General features: G+C 46.2%; 1 protein-coding gene across 1 annotated transcript; it reads right to left on the bottom strand.

The window, feature by feature from the left end:
- Positions 1-1,308: 1,308 nt before the first annotated feature.
- Positions 1,309-10,472, bottom strand: SEC61A1 (SEC61 translocon subunit alpha 1). The gene is made up of 12 exons (XM_075321510.1): positions 10,311-10,472; positions 6,132-6,199; positions 5,851-5,916; positions 5,542-5,620; positions 5,271-5,402; positions 4,472-4,581; positions 4,232-4,385; positions 3,980-4,140; positions 2,821-3,018; positions 2,514-2,705; positions 2,352-2,428; positions 1,309-1,965 (listed from the first exon to the last, which is right to left on the bottom strand). The coding sequence occupies exons 1-12, from the start codon at positions 10,315-10,317 to the stop codon at positions 1,779-1,781; spliced, it is 1,431 nt and encodes a 476-aa protein (XP_075177625.1). The 5' UTR covers positions 10,318-10,472; the 3' UTR covers positions 1,309-1,778.
- Between the last annotated feature and the right edge of the window lie 9,800 nt (positions 10,473-20,272).

Consider the following 20,272-nt stretch of genomic DNA (forward strand, 5'->3'; position numbering starts at 1 on the left):
CTCAGAGCAATCCAGGGGTATCTAGCCAAGAAGCGACCGTACAGTGCAAATATAGGTACAAGCATAAAGTACACAAAACACTGGGGCACTAGTGGGGTCAGCACCAAGGTGCTGCTTACCGCCCGCATAAGCGGGTGTGTGGTCGCCAGAATCCCTGACCGGGTCTCCCAGAGCCTGTGTCCGTTCTCCAGCTTAAACTGCATGCAGGAATGGCTGCCGGCGTCCTGTGAAGAGGGGCGGGCCGTGGGCGTGCCCCAGACAACGAGCGGGAAACTGGCGTCCCACTGTGCCCAGTGAGGGGGCTGGAGTATGTAAATAAGACTCCAGCCCTCGGTGCTGACCACTGTACAGCGTCCCGCCCCTTCCCTGACTGGCAGGCCCGGGGGCGGGAAGGAAACGAAACTAGGCCGCAAAAGCCGGGGACTCGATTTATAAGCGCTGCCGTCGTAAAAGCACGGTCAGCGCGGAAGTCCCCGGCGCACCACAAGTCTCATCCGCGACGCAGCTTCTAGCAGCGGCCGGCGCGGCAGTTTCCCACACATTAACTCACTCAGCTAAGCTGCAGTGAGTATAGCCCCAGCGCGCAGCGCTGTTGTCCCCGGCGCACTAACACACCCAGCATGCTGGTGTGTGTGTGCGTGGTCTGTACGGGGACACAGAGTACCTTAACGTTGCAGGGCCTTGTCCCTGACGATACTCAGCTCCATTCCAGCAGGATCTCCGGGTCTGTGGATGGAGCCCGGCCTCAGAGCCTGGAGGCCGGTAAGATCCCACTTCACCCAGAGCCCTCAGGGGGATGGGGAAGGAAAGCAGCATGTGGGCTCCAGCCTCCGTACCCGCAATGGGTACCTCAACCTTAACAAACACCGCCGACAAAAGTGGGGTGAGAAGGGAGCATGCTGGGGGCCCTAGTATGGGCCCTCTTTTCTTCCATCCGACATAGTCAGCAGCTGCTGCTGACTAAACAGTGGAGCCATGCGTGGATGTCTGACCTCCTTCGCAAAGCATAAAACTGAGGAGCCCGTGATCCCACGGGGGGTGTATATGCAGAAGGGGAGGGGCCTTACACTTTTTAGTGTAATACTTTGTGTGGCCTCCGGAGGCAGTAGCTATACACCCAATCGTCTGGGTCTCCCAATGGAGCGCCGAAGAAATCCAGTTAAATCCGCAGGTTTTCCGCGGCAAAATCCACAGAAGCAAGCTCCCGTGGGCACATAGCCTTAGACTACAGAAATTACACAACTGACTCCTATAGAGCCGAGTGAAGTAATGAGATCCAACAAATTATTAATAAAAACTTAGAACAAATTATTTTCAAAGGTTTTATTGAAAAAAAAAAATTATAATGACTGATAATACCCATAAGTTCTTCTCCAAACTCTGTACAGATGCAACAACTGACTGGAGGACTTAAGTCTCTAAGGAAAGACTTAATATAGATAAGAAGCCCGGTTTGGATACATGCTCAAAACTGAGAAAATTAAAATGTGTTTCTTGGAGGAAGGGAGAAAAAAAAAAAAAAAAAAAAATGTTCTTACACATTGTCCACACCTTTATAAAAATGGGCCAAAATTGGTAAAAAGGCAAAAAAAAAGAACATAACCGGATTTTTGTCTGAGGACGTCACTGGTGAACGGACAGCGACTCAGTGATGTGTCCGACCCACTCGGGTCCCTGAACACACACTTACAACGGAGTTTTCCGAGTCACATAATCAGCTCACATCTCAGGTCTGTAGAATGACCTCTTAAAGAAAAAATATATATATCTTGATGGTGCTAGAAGAGAAGGGCGCCCATGCTTCCAACCTCGCTTTGCTCCTTGACGAAGATCTCAAAGTATTGATAGATAATTGTGACGGCCAAGAGGATACCAGTCCCAGAGCCGATGGCACCCAGGAAGTCTGCAAGGACAGAGAGCGCTCCGATACATAGACCACCAAAGGCAGCGGCTGTAGGGATGTACCTAGAGGGGGGCAAGAAAAGACTGCAGGTTAGTAAAGTCCAATACCTGGTATCAGTACACTGTAGAAATTTATAGAAAACAGTCCATGACAGTAGGGAGTCCACCAGCAATGGTTTTGGCGCAATGATCCGGTCACCTAGGGGACTTCTGCATCCACTATCTACAGATAGGGCTAAGTACAGATATAAGTGGGCAAAAGTGGTGGCATCATTGCTACATCCAGTGCATGACACGTCACTGCTGGGGAGCACGGACCACCGAATGGTAAAGTAGGTACACACCAATGAGATCAGATATTAGGCGAATGTTGCAATGCCCAGTAAGTATCATATTCTACATTATTGGGACCCGTGCACGATGCTTCATGTGTTGGATACCCTTCTCACCTGTTCAGCTCGTGCACCATGGACGTCTCTCGGTGCCCTCTCATCACCATCTGCTGCTCTTTCAGCTGCTTTGCGACCTGCAGACAATACGGACGTCAATTAAACTCAGCATAAGAGACAGAGGCGCAAGCAGGGTGTGAAGCCGCCGGGGCCGACACTTACGTCCTTCGCTGAAGAACCAGATACTTCAATCCAGGTTTTGGAGAAGAAAGCGCAGGAGCCCAACATGAACACGATGTAAACTACCGCATGAACCGGATCGTCCAACACAGAACCGAACGACTCCGGCGGAGAGAGGTAATAACATAGTCCTCCGACGGGATAGGCTCGGGCAGGTCCTCCCGTGGAGGTGTCCTAAACATAAGGAGGCAAGGTTAGAACGTATGTACCCCTGCTCTGATAACCTATCAGTCTGGTGAAATAATTCTGGCCAGGTTTATAATGTCGGCGTATACAGATGGATACTCACAGACCACGTCCCCAGGAGGTTGACGAGCAGGTTACCGCTGAATCGGGCAGACAACATCTGAGAGATGACGTACAGGTTGGAGACCAAAGCCGACTGCAGGATGATGGGGATGTTGGAGGTGTAGAACAGCTTTATAGGGTATGTGTTGTACTGTCCGCGATACCGGGCAGACTTGATGGGTAGGTCCACTCTGAAGCCCTGACATAATGGAAGAAAGGTGACATGTATTAATAGTGGAAACCCCCCTCCCCCCCCAAAAAAAAAAAACCACTGTTACTGAAACGTGCATTGGATGGGACATGGCGCCATTCCAGCAGTAAGTAGGTGCAGTTTATCAATTAATTTATATGCTAGCCTATTTATATCACAGGGACACTTTACCAAGGATAATCACACTGTGTGTACTATAGAACCTGTGATTGGACCTTTACTCTTGGCTTTATAATTTGGCACCTACATATATCTGCTGTTCTGGTATGCCGCCTAGTGTACCTTCTCTGTTACTGCACCCTATTTTCTTCTTTTTACATGTATTCAAATAAAGATTATTGATTTTATAATGTGTTTCTGATCCTTTTTTGTGAATTGGTTGTTTATGTTTTAGGCTATGTGCGCACGTGTGCGCTCTGCACCGCACCTAAAAGGTGGGCTTCAGAGCGCAGCTGAAAAGCTCCGTTCTGAAGCGCATGGTGCCGGCAGAGAACGTGCGCTCTGCATGCAGCCTCTCCCTATAGACAGCATGCAAACCGCACGGAAGGAGTGACATGTCACTTCTTAGAATGCAGCGATTCGGGCAGCAGCCGAATCGCTGCGTTCTAATATGCCACGTGCGCGCGGCTCCTGCACAATCTCCAGACTGTGCAGGGGACGCAGGCAGTTACGCTGCGGTGCAGAACGCAGCGTAACTGCATGTAATACGCACACGTGTGCACATAGCCTAATCTTGGATCAGTATATCCATGTATTTATATGAATAGTGGGTGGTGGTATGTATCCTTATTTTGAGGTACCACGTTACGGCTGTTCACCCATTTATTCCTTAACCAAGGCTGAGTTTGTCTATGTATTAATGGGGGCCTAATATGAACCTATGATGAGCGCCCCCCACACTACAGATTGCACATAGAAAGGCTGCAATCCTCATTTATCATCTGCGCACCTGGAAGTATATAACCACGGCGAAGACGAAGATGGTGGCAATCAGATTCATCAGGTTGGGCAGGTTTTGTCGGTAAAAGGCTTCCCGGAGAGCGCGGACCTTATCGGTACGAGTGGCGAGCAGGTGGAACAGAGCGATGATGGCTCCCTCGAACTCTGTGCCTGCAATTCAGAAGAAGCAGATGCATCCGTGTGAGTTTAGTATGATCGGCGCTCGCTGTGGGCACGCTGCCACTCTCGTCTCCGCTCCTACCTCTGCCAGTGTTCACTGTGGTGGGGCTGAAGGCTTTCCATACAATGGTCTCACAGATATTCGTAGCAATGAAGAGAGATATACCGGATCCCAGACCGTAGCCCTTCTGTAGCAGCTCATCCAAGAGTAAAACAATGAGACCGGCGACAAAGAGCTGGAGGTGAAATGTAAACTCTGATCACTCCACGGTAACAGGGAACATACAGTAACGTGTGTACGGGGTCCTATACAATTAATTACCTGGATAGTGATGAGCAGACAGATGCCAGCACCCATCTCAGAGGGATCTCCATACATGCCCGTCATGACGTATACAATGGCCTGACCGATGGTGATGATCATCCCGAACACTGGAGGAAGGGGAGGAATATCCGGCATTATTGTCCATACGGCAGTGGAGGATTTATTCTACATGCTATGGATGGATGTATCTCTACATTGTGGACAACCCAAAACGACGCCTGATACAAATGTGGCCCATCCAGGATTCTATAATGGGCCATCAAATCTGGTCAGACCATGTGGCAGCCATGCCCGTCAGCTATTGGAAGGGGCAGCAGCACTTGGGCAGGCGGTGGGGCCTCTTCATTGCTGCACAATGCCGTTACCACTGGTCTGAATAAGGGTGCATGCCAACGATCAGTATTTGCAGCGGTTTGGAGGCAGCATACGTCAGCGGCGTCCATAACACTGCGGTGTACAGTACAAGCACAGTGGATGGGATTTCTATAAATCCCGTGCTCACTGTGCTTTTTTTTCCGCAGCAAACACTGACCTGCGGTGCAGCTTTCCAGACCGCAGCATGTCAATTGTTTGCTGCAGAATTGCCTGCATCCTCCGTAGGGAGAACACAAGCAGGAGAACGCAGCGCACTGAACCCTGATCGTGGGTCTCCTGTGAAGGAGACGCGCGGCTTCCCCGGTCAGGACTCGCTGCGTTCTGAACTTATCAAGTCCTGATCGTGGGCGCATACACTTATGGCAAAGGCCACAAAAAGTATGACTCAGATTAAAAACTTTAGTAGCTGGATGTTTCTTACGTTTCTGTGCTCCGTTGAACAAGGCTCGATCTTTTGGCGTGTCTCCAACCTCAATGATCTTGGCACCGGCCAGGAGCTGCATGATGAGACCGGAGGTGACGATGGGAGAGATGCCCAACTCCATCAAGGTACCTAAAAAAATATCAATCTCAGAATCAGTGCAGGTCTTTTATAGGACACCGACCAGTACGGTTATATATTAGGAGCCCGGGGAGCCGAAATCCCATCAGCAAAGATTATTCTCTGCACAGGACCATCGCTCTCATCTTACCTCTGTTGGAAGCCAGGATCACTCTCATCCAGTAAAAGGGATCCGCAGAGTCTGAGGACATGATACCAAAGAGAGGAATCTGAAAGAGCAAAAAGAATTTTTAAAAACAAAGGTCATTACAACCAGAAATTACTGGAGCGCCCCAGCCCCTCACACGGCCATGCTACAACTCCAGCGAATGCGCCCGAGCTGCAGTACCACATCCCGCCACTGCAGGGCAGGGGACGCTCCATCGCAATATAGCCCTATCCCAATGGGTAAATACAATGTGGTAGGGAACAGGTCCAAGCAATAACCTGCTGTGCTTACCTGGCAGCATACCAAGAAGATGAATAGGGTGATCGCCGTCCATAATACTTTTTCTTTAAATTGGATCTAGAGAGTGAAAAAAAATCCAAAAAATATTTGTACAAGTCATAAAAAATCCTGTGCAAACACAAAGCTGTGATGTGGCGCCTCGTTCTCAGCACAATAAAACCCAGGATTCCCCGACAGTAGGATTTGGTGAGCTACTACTGATGTATGGGGACAGGGGAGTCCACAAGCCACACTGGCAATGATGGGACTTGTAGTGCACACTGTCTTCTTACCTTTCTTTCTGGCTTTTGGATTTCTGGCAATATCGCACAGAACGGCTTAATTACTTCAAGAAATTTGACTGTTGAGAGAGAAGAAAAATATAAAGTTTTAATGACTTAATAATATTAATATTTAATTTGATTATCTTCTTCAGTGTCAAGATAACTCCTTAGGATCTCCTCCGCACGTCACTGTGTGCATCGCCCTCCTCGCTGACACTAATAACCCATCCGTAACATTAGACTGGTTTGCAGAGATCAAACATTAGCAGAAGTGTGGACCGATGGGCACTGAGAGTAGTGGGCGACACTGGAGGATGAACGTTAGCTAAACAGTTATTCTGGGGGGAGGGGGGACTGGTCCTAACTCTCCTTAGACTGGAAATACCAGGGATGGAAGGATCGGGCATGACAAAGTTCAACATGCGTGATCCTTGGTTTTTATGGGAGATGAGCCTCTTTCCAGAGATCTCCAGCTGCTGCTTACTCCTTCCTAGGTGCTCTCAGCCGAGGTTAGGAGATGTTGGGCAATGCAGGATTTTTGATGCTTAAAGGGAACATGTCACCACTTTTTTGCCCTATAAGCTGCGGCCACCTCCAGTGAGCTCTTATATACAGCATTCTAACATGCCGAAAGAGGAGGCACTGGCACGAGAGAACGAAAACGCCCATCTGAGCCACCTCCACCACAGCAACTGGTTTAGGTGAGTATTATAAAGTGTTTTTTATGTTCTACACAGCGGCCTGGGCTCTTATATACAGCATGTTAGAATGCTGTATATAAGAGTGGTGGTGGCCGCAGCTTATAGGGTAAAAAAATGGTAACAGTTTCCCTTTAAGTATATTATGGGCACTGACAATGGATGACATTACTCGGCCTGGGGGCACGTGCACATATTTCTGCATCGCCCATACATGCAGGAATGATCGGAGATCATCGGCCTCTTCACCGCACAGATGCATCCTAACACAAGGTTGCAGAGGCAGGAGGACTATTGGGGTGAAGTTTGCCAACAGTGACCTGAAGCAACTTCTGTGTAATTCGAGTGCAGCTTTCTTGTTCTCCCAATAATATCTTTGCCATTTCCATTGCTCTTCTTAAATCTTGTGCCCCGCAGGGTCACAATGCACCACACCCTCATATGCCATGTGTTGGCGGACAGAGTGTGGGCACGGATCACACCGGCTACCCATGTTGTCTACCCCATTCTGACCTGAGCCTCTAGAGCCGCTGGCCTTGGCTGTGAAGCTTTAACCCAGCATTTGAAGCACAGATGACGCCATGCCAGCCCTCAGAGAGCAAAAGCTGAGATGGACATGTCGGATGTAAGATTTGCTGGCTGCCCGTACGGCTGCCGGGAACTACTGACCTGGACCAGAGTCCTAAGTATCAACCCACGCGCATCTCTAATCAGTACTCATGTCTGGACAGACGGACGTTTGTTGCATCAGTCTGAACAGACAGAATGACGTATTCCAGGAATACCAGAGCGACAACACAGAAGGTGTAATTGAGAAATGGACAATCACTCAGCATTTTATAAAGGCCATGGCTCCAGCTTTATAGCGATCGCCATGAAGATAAGGCATGTGATGTGAACACTGCCACGATCCCGCGTGGGTCCTGGCCATGTGACCACGTTTGTGATTTGCATACTTGTGGTCACACGTCATACAAACAACTCCTCCACTAAAACATCAAGAACGGGAAGATGAATCTATTTGGCGCAAGACTGCAAATAAAGCCATGTGACCACGGCCGGCATTGGGAATCACGAGTGTGTGATCCCCATCTGGAGGGACTGTCAAATTCTCTTATTAGAGCGAACTACTCCTTTAAAGGGAACCTGTCACCACTTTTTTTGGCTATAAGCTGCGGGCATCACCACTGGGCTCTTATATACAGCATTCTAACAAGATGTATAAAAGGGCCCAGGCCGGGGGTATAACATAAAAAACACTTTATAATACTTACCTAACGGTCGCACATTGGGCCATATGGGCGTCTCCGTTCTCCGGCGCCACCTCTATTGTCCATCTTCGTTCTCCTTCTCTAGCCGCGGTGCATGACACGTCCGACGTCATCCACACTCGCCGGCATTCAGGTCCTGAGCAGCGCAGATCAAAGCATTGTAGTGCGCCTGCGCAGGACCAGCGAGTGTGAATGACGTAGATGTGTCATGCACACAGGCTTCAGAAAGAGGACGAAGATGGCCAAAAGAGGAGGCGCCGGCACCGGAGACGCCCATAAGGCCCACCACACGACCGTTAGGTGAGTATTTTAAAGTGTTTTTTATGTTATACACAGCGGCCTGGGCTCTTATATACAGTATGTTAGAATGGTGCATATAAGAGCCCGGTGGTGGTGGCCGCAGCTTATACGCCAAAAAAGTGGTGACAGGTTCCCTTTAAGATTTTTTTTCTGGATTCTACATTGCTGCAATTAAGATGTGCAATGATCCCTACCAACAGGAATGATTTTAGAAAGAGAGAAAGGGAAACTTCTTTTCTCAGAAAAGTTGCAAAAAAAAAGTTGTCAGCTCTTTCAGATTCAGAATAAAAAAAGAATTTGGATGTAAATTATATATATATCCTGTGTGATGTGAATACAGTGTACAGAATATAGAAGTATGTGTAAGACTGTGATAGTATACAGAGCACATATACTGTATATATATATATATATATATATATATATATTATATACATATACATACACACACACATCACACAGTAATCAGCTTCCTCAGTATATATGTGGAACACCAATACACGATGCAAGTGTATAATAAAAGAAAAGACCCACTGTATGTGTACAATACAAGTACACAATACGATCACCTCTGTATATATGTGTTGTATATCAATGCACAGTATGCAAGTGTATAAGATATGGCTCCCAATATATGTACATATGTGATACAGGAAACCAGTGTAATGTATACACACAGACACTATATACTATGTATTGGGCTTGTGAATATATGTCTCTCATTCATACTATACATAGGACACACATGATATAGACATACATAGTATACAGCTTCCTCATTATCTCTTTATATATGTGGTATATCACTACATGGTATATATTACACAATGTGTGTAAATATTACACACACACACATATATATATATATATATATACATATATATATATATATATATATATATACACACACACACACACACAAACAGCAGTATACAGCTTCCTCTGTGTATACACGTTACACACAATATATAAATGAAACATTTAATGTCTGCCCTGTGTGTATACTATATGGGGTACTGCAGCATATAAAATTCTGGGCAAGTGAGTGTGATACTGATATAGATTATATATATCTATCCCCTATTTAATATATGGGGTACTGCAGTGTGTGTGTATATATATATATATATATATATATATATATATATATATATATATATATATATATATATATATATATATAGTGTATATGATGTACTGCAGTGTAATATATGTATATATAGTATATGGGGTATTGCAGTGTGTGTGTATATATAGTATGTGGGGGGGTACTGCAGTGTGTGTATTTATGTATAGTATATGGGGTATTGCAGTGTGTGTGTATATATAGTATGTGGGGGGGTACTGCAGTGTGTGTATTTATGTATAGTATATGGGGTATTGCAGTGTGTGTGTGTATATATATATATATATATATATATATATATATATATAGTGTATATGATGTACTGCAGTGTAATATATGTATATATAGTATATGGGGTATTGCAGTGTGTGTGTGTATATATAGTATGTGGGGGGGTACTGCAGTGTGTGTATATATGTATAGTATATGGGGTATTGCAGTGTGTGTGTGTATATATAGTATGTGGGGGGGTACTGCAGTGTGTGTATATATGTATAGTATATGGGGTATTGCAGTGTGTATATGTTTCTGTATATATGTGGTATAAAAATACATGGTATATGTGGTCTGTATAGGATGGAGCTCCCACTGTGTGTGTATAATACGGGTGTGTGGTATATATCGCACAGTATTCGGCTCCTGTGTAGGATACACACGGTCTATACATATACGTGATGTTCTATAGATGGCGGCGGTGGCCTTTGAGCGGTCGCTCCCCTTCCTTCCCTCTCCCGTGCCCCGGCCAGAGCCGCTCTTCTTCTCCCCCCTCCTGTGCGGTTCCGCGGATACTCACTGCCCATGGCCGCGGTGCTCGGGGGCTGCTGGGGCCGCGGTGCTGCTGCTCGCCTCTCCTTCCTCGGACGGACTGACCGGCCGCCGCTGCTCTCAGCGCAGAAGAAGCTCCCGACACGTCACCGCACAGCGCTCACCACACGTCAGTCACCGGAAGAGAGAAATCCCGGGGCACTTCCGCTTCCTGCCACGCTCAGCGGCATTCCACAGCAGGGCGGCGAGTCGGCCATGTTCACTACTGGCAAACAAACATCTGAATGGAAGCATATCTTATTCCCTAGGAGACATGAGCGAATAATTCGGTGATTTCTTAGTCGACAAAAAGGAACCTGTGAGCTGGGAGTCTGGCTGAGGGAGTTTTTAATGCTGTCTAAAGAGCGGTTTGCAATTTTTAAATGCCAGTTTCCAAGATGGCGGCCTGCGCCAGTGACGTCATTTCCGTTCTAGGCTTATGGGCTGTGTCGAAAAGCGCTGACTAGCGCTTCTGTGATTGGTTGGTTGGGAGTCGTCATCATCCTGGAGGGAAGCGGCCATTTTGGGTTAGGGCAAGACAGAAAGAACACGTCTGTACTGTTTGTTTCTGGCTGTGTGGTGGGGCTGGTGTCTAGGAGGGGCCTTTGAGGGGAGCTGGGGAGAGGAATGTGCCCATACCTTACAAATTCATGGATTCTACCTGAGGCGCTGAACACGGCTACATTTCACCTCAGTTTTGCAGATGGAAAATCCGCAGCGAGTTATTGTAATGGCAAAACGGATGAGATTTTAGCTATTTGTATCTTCACGCTGCAGAGAAAAGGCCCCAAAGATGCTTTTTATGCCTCATTTGCTCGGTTTTCACCTTTTATGGGTAAAATGTCGCCCGATTCTTTATAATGACGCTGTTAATCTTCAATTGTGCATAAAATATGCAAAAATGACACCAGTGCGGGGAGTATGAGTGCAAAAAAAAATTTCAAAAGTCACAATAAAAATTAAGGTTGAATTGTCAGATCACTACCGGACCAAAGAGAAAATGCAAAAAATAAGGTATAAAACACAAAATGAATCTGAGAAAAAGACTGAAAACAGAAAATCATTAAAAAAAAAAGGCAAAAAAACCCCTGTAAAACAGAAAATCTCTGGAAAAAATCCACAAAAAAGGTGCAAATTCAATGATGCATGAGCTTCATAGTGCTATGCAATGCATGAAATGGATGAAAATCACAACTATCGCACGAAACGCGCGTCGGGGTTTGCGGCAAGTAGGACCAGCAGACCATCCATTATAGGAGTAGCAATAATTCCCAATTCCTCTAGTATTCTACTATTAAAATATCCATTTTGGATGAATAATAATTTATTAATTTATTATTGGATAATATGTAATGATTGGTCTATGCACAATGCACCTTATTTTCCTGTAATTTTTGGTGCTAATATAAGGGAACTTTCTTGTCCAGTAATTGTTTTTTTAATGTGATTTGTATTTTAATTATTTCATCAATAAAATTTAGTATTTCACCTTGATATCATTGTCATGGTCACTATCCCTTATTTGTGAGTGTTTAGCTGGCTCAAGAGCGGGGATTTTGGGGATTTTTGATTGTTTAAATCATTGCTGTGACTCATTTGCGGAAATTTTGATTATTTATATCCCATAAGGTTGAGAAAAAAATAAAACAGACGAAACCAAGTAAAATGAAGGTACTATGATATAGGCACCACGGACCCGGATGGGCAGTTTTCTATATAAAAACCTATCGATTTCCACTATTTCTATAACGTTGTGTAATCTGATGAAGGTCATTTGACCGAAATATTAAACTTACACAACTGTTTGTTCCAATAAAGAATTGTTCCAATAAAGAATTACTTCTAATTTTCAAACCATATATGAGTGCTGGATTTTTGGATTTTTTGATAGAGGGGTTGGACCCTATCCAGGCACCATTAATTTTGTTGGAGTGCCACACTTCTACATAATAAAATGAAGGTACTCCCAGAGCGCCCATGGATGATAAATAATATAATAATATACAGTATATTCGCTTATATAGTGCTAGTAATTCCACAGCGCTTTACATACATCAGTAACACTGTCCCCATTGGGGCTCACAATCTAAATTCCCTATCACTATGTCTTTGTATGGTGGGAGGAAACCAGAGAACCTTGAGGAAACCCACACAAACACGGGAAGAACATACAAACTCCGATAAATGTCCTGGTGGTCTGAGTTGTACTCTACAATGATGCCCTAAGTTAGGTACCCTAACACATTATGTACAGCAGATGAAGGAGACCGTGCAAAAGTGGGGAGCCGGCTGTCATAGTCATTACTGTCTCTGTCTTTCCAGTCGCTGTATACACGGCACTGAACACGCTCTGTATACAGTAATATGAAACGCTGGCGTCTCTTCATCCTCTGGACTCAGTGATCACATGGTGGATGGAAGGAGCCGGAACTTCTGCGTCCTCGGAGAACCAATCAATCCACTCTGCTGTAAAGTCAGGAGGCTGGATTTCCTCTGTAACTGAGGCTAATATTTCAGCTCCTGTTACAGGGGAAGTAAGGAAAAAAAAATCTCTACATGTTTGTTTTATGACCCTATTGGGGGCTTAATATCTAATATATAAATCTGATTGTGTGTATGTGTGTGTGTGTAGTAAAGTGAAAAAGCTGCACACTAAACACTATATTATAAGGAAATATTGGTAAAGCATAACCGCTATAGGAATATTAGAACAATGAAAAATACATTTGGCTAACTGGAAAAAATGAAAATTGCATAACTGCTAAGGATATTTGAAATAGAAGAGATATTTAGGAAATGTATTGATCAATGCAATTGTGCCGAAATACCACGACAAGGTAATCTCTTACCATTCAGGAACCTAACTGTAAATGCCTCTCTATGTGTGACTAAAAATCTGCAGGTCTGGGCAGATATGCTCCTGGCTATATAGAGTGGTGAACAGAGCATAGCAGACGAGCGGGGTTCTCAGACAGAAATAACTGAATACTTACGAGAAAAGACTGTCTGGAACACCAATGTGTGTGAACTAGGTGCTAGCTTAGCACACATTGGTGCTCCAGACAGTCTTTTCTCATTAGTCATCAGTTATTTCTACAGTAAATTTCGTACAGTAAAGTACAGCAGGGGCTGATTATCTACAGTGAAGCATGGCGGGGGCTCAGTGTCTACAGAGAAGCATGGGCGTAGATCAATTACACCTAAAGTGAATCGTGGTGACTCGCTGGTATTTACTGTAAAGCACGGTTGTGGCTTTAAGAAGCCTACAGTGAAGCATGACGGGGACTTGGTGATGCCTACAGTGAAGCACAGTGGGGTTCGATGTCAACAGTGAAGCATGGCGGGGGCTTGGTGATGCCTACAGTGAAGCATGGTGGGTGTTCGATGACCACAGTGAAGCATGGAGGGAGCTTGGTGATGCCTACAGTGAAGCATGGTAGGAGCTTGGTGATGCCTACAGTGAAGTATAGTGGAAGCTTGGTGAAGCCTAGAGGGAAGAAAAATGGGGGCTTAATGTCTACAGTGAAGCATGGCAGGGGCTCGGTGATATCTACACTTAAGCATGGCAGGGACTCAGTGAAGACTACAGGGAAGCAGATTGGGGGCTCAATGATACCTATAATAAAGCGGGACGAGGACTCTATGATTCAATCATGTATCCAAAAATTCTAGAAGCAAACAACGTCTTTTTTGACGAGTTGAAGCTCGAGTATCATTGGACCTTCTACAGGACAAAGATCCCAGCACCTCACAGTCCACCGAAGCTCGATTCCAGACGAAGTTCTGGAGGATTCTGGAGTGGTCGTCACTGTTTCCTGACTCAAATGTGAAGAAGCACCAAACGGAAGAGTCTGTAAAGCACTGTGAAATTAATAGTGCTATATAAATATCAAGCTAGATACGGGGAAGTACCAAGAGAGCGCAAAAAGGGAAGAGAAGGGAACCCCTGCGTCTAGGGAAGGGGGAAATGGGGACCCCATGCCACCTGGCCCTGGGGTCCCTCACCACCCTAGATAGGTTCGACACTGATGCAAATGATGGGGCCATGGAGAGCCGGGGGGGCCCACTCGGCCTCATCAGTTCTGCTGCCCCCGGGCCAAGTTCCGGGGACCGCAGCCCTCATCAGGAATCTGCGGCTGCCGTCCCTTTAAGGCACGCAGACCACAGTGAACGGTCTGGTTTGAACTTCATCTGTGGGCAGAGCTACCACTCAGCGTCTTGCTCAGTCCCACAGATGAAGGAGGCGCAGTGCCAGCCAGGTCAGGTAAGCTGACCTGAGCGGTATGTGCTACCCCCCCTCGATCTGTATGTGCCCTCCCCGCCCCCTGATTTATGGGCCCCGGTGAGCTGTATGGGCTTCTCCACCCCCTGAGATGTATGCCCTGCCTCTTCCCCGGAGCCGTATGTGCTGGCACCCGGAGCCGCGTGTGTGGGCCCCGCAGAGCCACATGTGTGGGCCCCGCAGAGCCGCGTGTGTGGGCCCCACAGAGCCGCGTGTGTGTCTCTCTGCCTGTCTGTATGTAGGTATGCAGCAGAGCAGTGTGTCTGTCTGTATATATGTATGTATGGTGCAAAGCAGTGTGCCTGTCTGTATGTATGCAGCAGAGCAGTGTGTATGTATGTATGCATCAGAGCAGTGTGTCTGTATGTATGTATGCAGCAGAGCAGTGTGTCTGTATGTATGCAGCAGAGCAGTGTGTCTGTCTGTATGTATGTATGCAGCAGAGCAGTGCGTTTGTATGTATGTATGCAGAAGAGCAGTGTGCATGTATGTATGCAGCAGAGCAGTGTGTCTGTCTGTATGTATGTATGCAGCAGAGCAGTGCGTTTGTATGTATGTATGCAGCAGAGCAGTGTGTCTGTATGTATGTATGCAGCAGGGCAGTGTGTCTGTCTGTATACAGCAGAGCAGTGTGTCTGTATGTATGTACTGTGAGGTAGCGTGGTCGGCTGCGCGGCAGAAGACACGGGATCCAGGCACCAATGGTCACAGCACACGGTTTATTGCACAAACAAAGTCCAAAACAGCACACAACACGTTCCGGAATGTCCTCCTCCTGGACCAACAAGCCAGGTTCCAGAAATGGCTCACATGTGTTTCTTTGGCAGAAACTCAGGGAGTTGTGTTCACTCCCTCACACTAGGGGCCCACGCCCATGTTCCTGTTTCCTTTTAACCCTCCTTTCAGCCTGCAGGGAAACAGCATTAACCCTGGAGTGGAGTTGCTTTCTATACATGGAGGGAGCACAACCGGGGCGAGACGTACCGGCCGTCATAGACAACCCCGGTCACAGTCTCACAGTACGTATGCAGCAGATCAGTGTGTCTGTCTATCTGTATGCAGCAGAGCAGTGTGTCTGTCTGTATGCAGCAGAGCAGTGTGTCTGTCTGTATGTATGTATGCAGCAGATCAGTGTGTCTGTCTATCTGTATGCAACAGAGCAGTGTGTCTGTCTGTCTGTATATATGTATGCTGCAGAGTAGTGTGTCTGTCTGTCTGTATGTATGCAGCAGAGCAGTGTGTCTGTCTGTGTGTATGTATGCATGCAGCAGAGCAATGTGTCTGTCTGTATGTATGTATGCAGCAGAGCAGTGTGTCTGTCTGTCTTTATGTATGTATGCAACAGAGCAGTGTGTCTGTCTGTATGTATGTATGCAGCAGAGCAGTGGTTCTGTCTGTATGTATGCAGCAGAGCAGTATGTATCTGTCTGTCTGTATGTATGCAGCAGAGCAGTATGTGTCTGTCTGTATGTATGCAGCAGAGCAGTATGTGTCTGTATGTATGCAGCAAAGCAGTGTGTCTGTATATATGCAGCAGAGCAGTGTGTGTCTGTCTGTATGTAGCAGTGCTGTGTGTGTATGTATGTATGCAGCAGAGCAGTGTGTGTCTGTATGTATGCAGCAGAGCAGTGTGTGTCTGTATGCATGCAGCAGAGCAGTATGTGTTTGTCTGTATGTATGCAGCAGAGCAGTGTGTCTGTATGTATGCAGCAGAGCTGTGTGTCTGTATGTATGCAGCAAAGCTGTGTGTGTCTGTATGTATGTATGCAGCAGAGCAGTGTGTCTGTATGTATGCAGCAAAGCAGTGTGTCTGTATGTATGTATGCAGCAGAGCAGTGTGTCTGTATGTATGTATGTATGTATGCAGCAGAGCAGTGTGTCTGTCTGTATGTATGTATGCAGCAGAGCAGTGTGTCTGTATGCATGTATGTATGTAGCAGGGCAGTGTGTCTGTCTGTATGTATACAGCAGAGCAGTGTGTCTGTATGTATGTACGTATGCAGCAAATTAGTGTGTCTGTCTATCTGTATGCAGCAGAGCAGTGTGCCTGTCTGTATGTATGTATGCAGCAGAGCAGTGTGTCTGTCTGTATGTATGTATACAGCAGAGCAGTGTGTCTGTCTGTATGTATGTATGCAGCAGATCAGTGTGTCTGTCTGTATGCAACAGAGCAGTGTGTCTGTCTGTATATATGTATGCAGCAGAGCAGTGTGTCTGTCTGTATGTATGCAGCAGAGCAGTGTGTCTGTGTGTATGTATGCAGCAGAGCAGTGTGTCTGTCTCTGTATGTATGTATGCAGCAGAGCAGTGTGTCTGTCTGTCTTTATGTATGTATGTATGCAGCAGAGCAGTGTGTCTGTCTGTATGTATGTATGCAGCAGAGCAGTATGTATCTGTCCGTATGTATGCAGCAGAGCAGTATGTGTCTGTCTGTGTGTATGCAGCAGAGCAGTATGTGTCTATATGTATGCAGCAGAGCAGTGTGTGTGTATGTCTGTATGTAGCAGTGCTGTGTATGTATGTATGCAGCAGAGCATTGTGTGTCTGTATGTATGCAGCAGAGCAGTGTGTGTCTATGCATGCAGCAGAACAGTATGTATTTGTCTGTATGTATGCAGCAGAGCAGTGTGTCTGTATGTATGCAGCAGAGCTGTGTGTCTGTATGTATGCAGCAAAGCTGTGGGTGTCTGTATGTAGGCAGAAGAGCAGTGTGTCTGTATGTATGTATGCAGCAGAGCTGTGTGTGTCTGTATGTATGCAGCAGAGCTGTGTGTGTCTGTTTGTATGCAGCAGAGCTGTGTGTGTCTATCTGCATGTATGCAGCAGAGCTGTGTGTCTCTGTCGATATAAATCCAGCAGAGCTGTGTGTCTGTCTGTCTGTATACAGCACAGCTGTGTGTGTCTGTCTATATGAAGCCAGCAGGGCTGTGTGTGTCTTTCTGAATGCAGCAGAGCAGTGTGTGTCTGTCTGCATGTATCCAGCAGAGCAGTGTATGTCTCTGCATGTATCCAGCAGAGCTGTGTGTGTGTGTCTGTATGCATGTATGATGTGTATCTATGTATGTAAGTGTATATGACTATAGATTTGTCTGTTTATATGTATTTTTGGGAGTTTGTCTTTAAATATGTATATGTACGTATCTGTGTCTGTGTGTGTCTGCGTGTGGCTGAAGCCCACTGGGAATCTTCCGCTTGGGGCCCACAAAAACCTGGAGCCGGCCCAGGCCGAGCCGTATACCTGGTGATTGCGACTATATGATCCTCGTGACCCGAGGACTTCACCCAATACTATCTGTCACTGACACCTTTTCAGATATTGTCCATTTGCATTTACAGCTACATCCTACACTGCACACAATTGGCATTAAATAGAGAAAGCTATGATTGAGCACAAAACCAAGATAACGTGAGCACACAGCCGGGGACTTGTCTTACCGCGTAACCTTGAACCATGATTTGCTTTCATGTCCACCCAGTTGTGGTATGCTGCAGATTTTTTTTCTCCAGTAGGTGCCATCTATGCATTATGATACCATGTAACCTCCCACCTCCTGGAAGACATCCTGCTGCCAGTATCTGTGCCAGTACTGAACTGGTTCAGCACCTCTCCAGAGCTGGAGACAGTCGGGTAGGCCATCGTTGGGTACAATCTTGGGACCACCGCCACCTTTTAGAGTGCTGTTTCCACAGATGGGCAGCTGGGGGCCTTTATTAACACAGTAGGGGTGTGATATAAAGGTTGTCCTGTATTTTTGTAAGAAACGGTTCCTAATTAATATATTTGACTTTTTTCCCCTCCATATGGAAAAACCCTTTAAAAATGAAAAAATTCTGGCTGTGGTAAGACACCACCAGGGGGAGCTATCTGCTCACAATCAGCTCTCACCAGTGGCGTACCGTCAATAGAGGCATGCCACGCCACTGCTATGGGGCCCCTGACCTAAGGGGGCCTGCCCAGCTGTCTGCGGTGTGTGCACACACTGCGGTCTCTGCTGAAAACGAGGGAGTGGCCAGGCAGCATCTTCTTCAAGTCAGAAAGCTTTGAGAGATGCCAGGAAAACAGCCAATCAGGAGAGGGGGCGGAGCTTCTTCAGTACAGAGCAGGAGAAAATAAAACAGTGCTGGAGAAGGAGCAGAAACCTGAGCAAGGAGAGACATCAGAGCAGAATAAGCAGAGCAAGGAGAGAGCTAAGCAAACAACAAGAAACAGAGAGCGGAAGAAACAGAAAGAAAAAGCAGAGGACAGGATCTGAACACAGCCAGGACAGGAAGTGCAGCAGAGAGGCCGGAGCCAATAACATGATCTCTCACAGCACAGGAGCAGGTGAGTATTATGTGCAAATGTCTGCCTGTAACACTACAGAAAGAAACTGTGTGACATGACTGTGTATATGATCCCTGTGCTGTAACATCACTGTGTGTATTACCCCTGTACTGTGACATCCCTGTGTGTATTACCCCTGTACTGTGACATCACTGTGTGTATTATCCCTGTACTGTGACATCAGAGTGTGTATTATCCCTGTACTGTGACATCACTGTGTGTATTATCCCTGTACTGTGACATCACTATGTGTATTATCCCTGTACTGTGACATCACTGTGTGTATTACCCCTGTACTGTGACATCACTGTGTGTATTATCCCTGTACTGTGACATCACTGTGTGTATTATCCCTGTACTGTGACATCACTGTGTGCATTACCCCTGTACTGTGACATCACTGTGTGTATTATCCCTGTACTGTGACATCACTGTGTGTATTATCCCTGTACTGTGACATCACTGTGTGCATTACCCCTGTACTGTGACATCACTGTGTGTATTATCCCTGTACTGTGACATCACTGTGTGTTATTTCCCTGTACTGTGACATCACTGTGTGTATTACCCCTGTACTGTGACATCTGTGTGTATTATCCCTGTACTGTGACATCACTATGTGTATTATCCCTGTACTGTGACATCACTGTGTGTATTATCCCTGTACTGTGACATCACTGTGTGTATTATCCCTGTACTGTGACATCACTGTGTGTATTATCCCTGTACTGTGACATCACTGTGTGTATTATCCCTGTACTGTGACATCACTGTGTGTATTATCCCTGTACTGTGACATCACTGTGTGTATTATCCCTGTACTGTGACATCACTGTGTGCATTATCCCTGTACTGTGACATCACTGTGTGTATTATCCCTGTACTGTGACATCACTGTGTGTATTATCCCTGTACTGTGACATCACTGTGTGTATTATCCCTGTACTGTGACATCACTGTGTGTATTATCCCTGTACTGTGACATCACTGTGTGCATTATCCCTGTACTGTGACATCACTGTGTGTATTATCCCTGTGCTGTGCAGTTTTACTGTAGTTCCTAATGCTATACTGAGAGTCATAATCGTTACCATTATATGGAAGAGACAGATGTGAAAATTTATATTGTGTGTGGTGAGGGGCACAAAGGAGGACATTGCTACTTTAGGCCATGTTCACACACTGCAGATTTTGGAGGGGGGATTTGCGGTATGAACCCACTGGTCTTTGTGCAGTGAACTTTGCTCAGTAACAGGATAGTAGTTACAGTATATTGAGACTCTATGTAGTGATAATATTTGGTCATGGTGTGGCGGCATTGTGGAGACACGGGGGTCAGTGGGTG

This window comes from Anomaloglossus baeobatrachus, chromosome 8 (assembly GCF_048569485.1).
Source record: "Anomaloglossus baeobatrachus isolate aAnoBae1 chromosome 8, aAnoBae1.hap1, whole genome shotgun sequence".
In the NCBI taxonomy this organism is placed as follows: Eukaryota; Metazoa; Chordata; class Amphibia; order Anura; family Aromobatidae; genus Anomaloglossus; species Anomaloglossus baeobatrachus.

Coding starts and splice junctions, on each gene's coding strand:
- SEC61A1 (XM_075321510.1), bottom strand. Junction 2,706..2,820: donor ACCTCCTGGGGACGTGGTCT/GTGAGTATCCAT, acceptor CCTTATGTTTAG/GACACCTCCACGGGAGGACC. Junction 1,966..2,351: donor ATGGTGCACGAGCTGAACAG/GTGAGAAGGGTA, acceptor GCCCCCCTCTAG/GTACATCCCTACAGCCGCTG.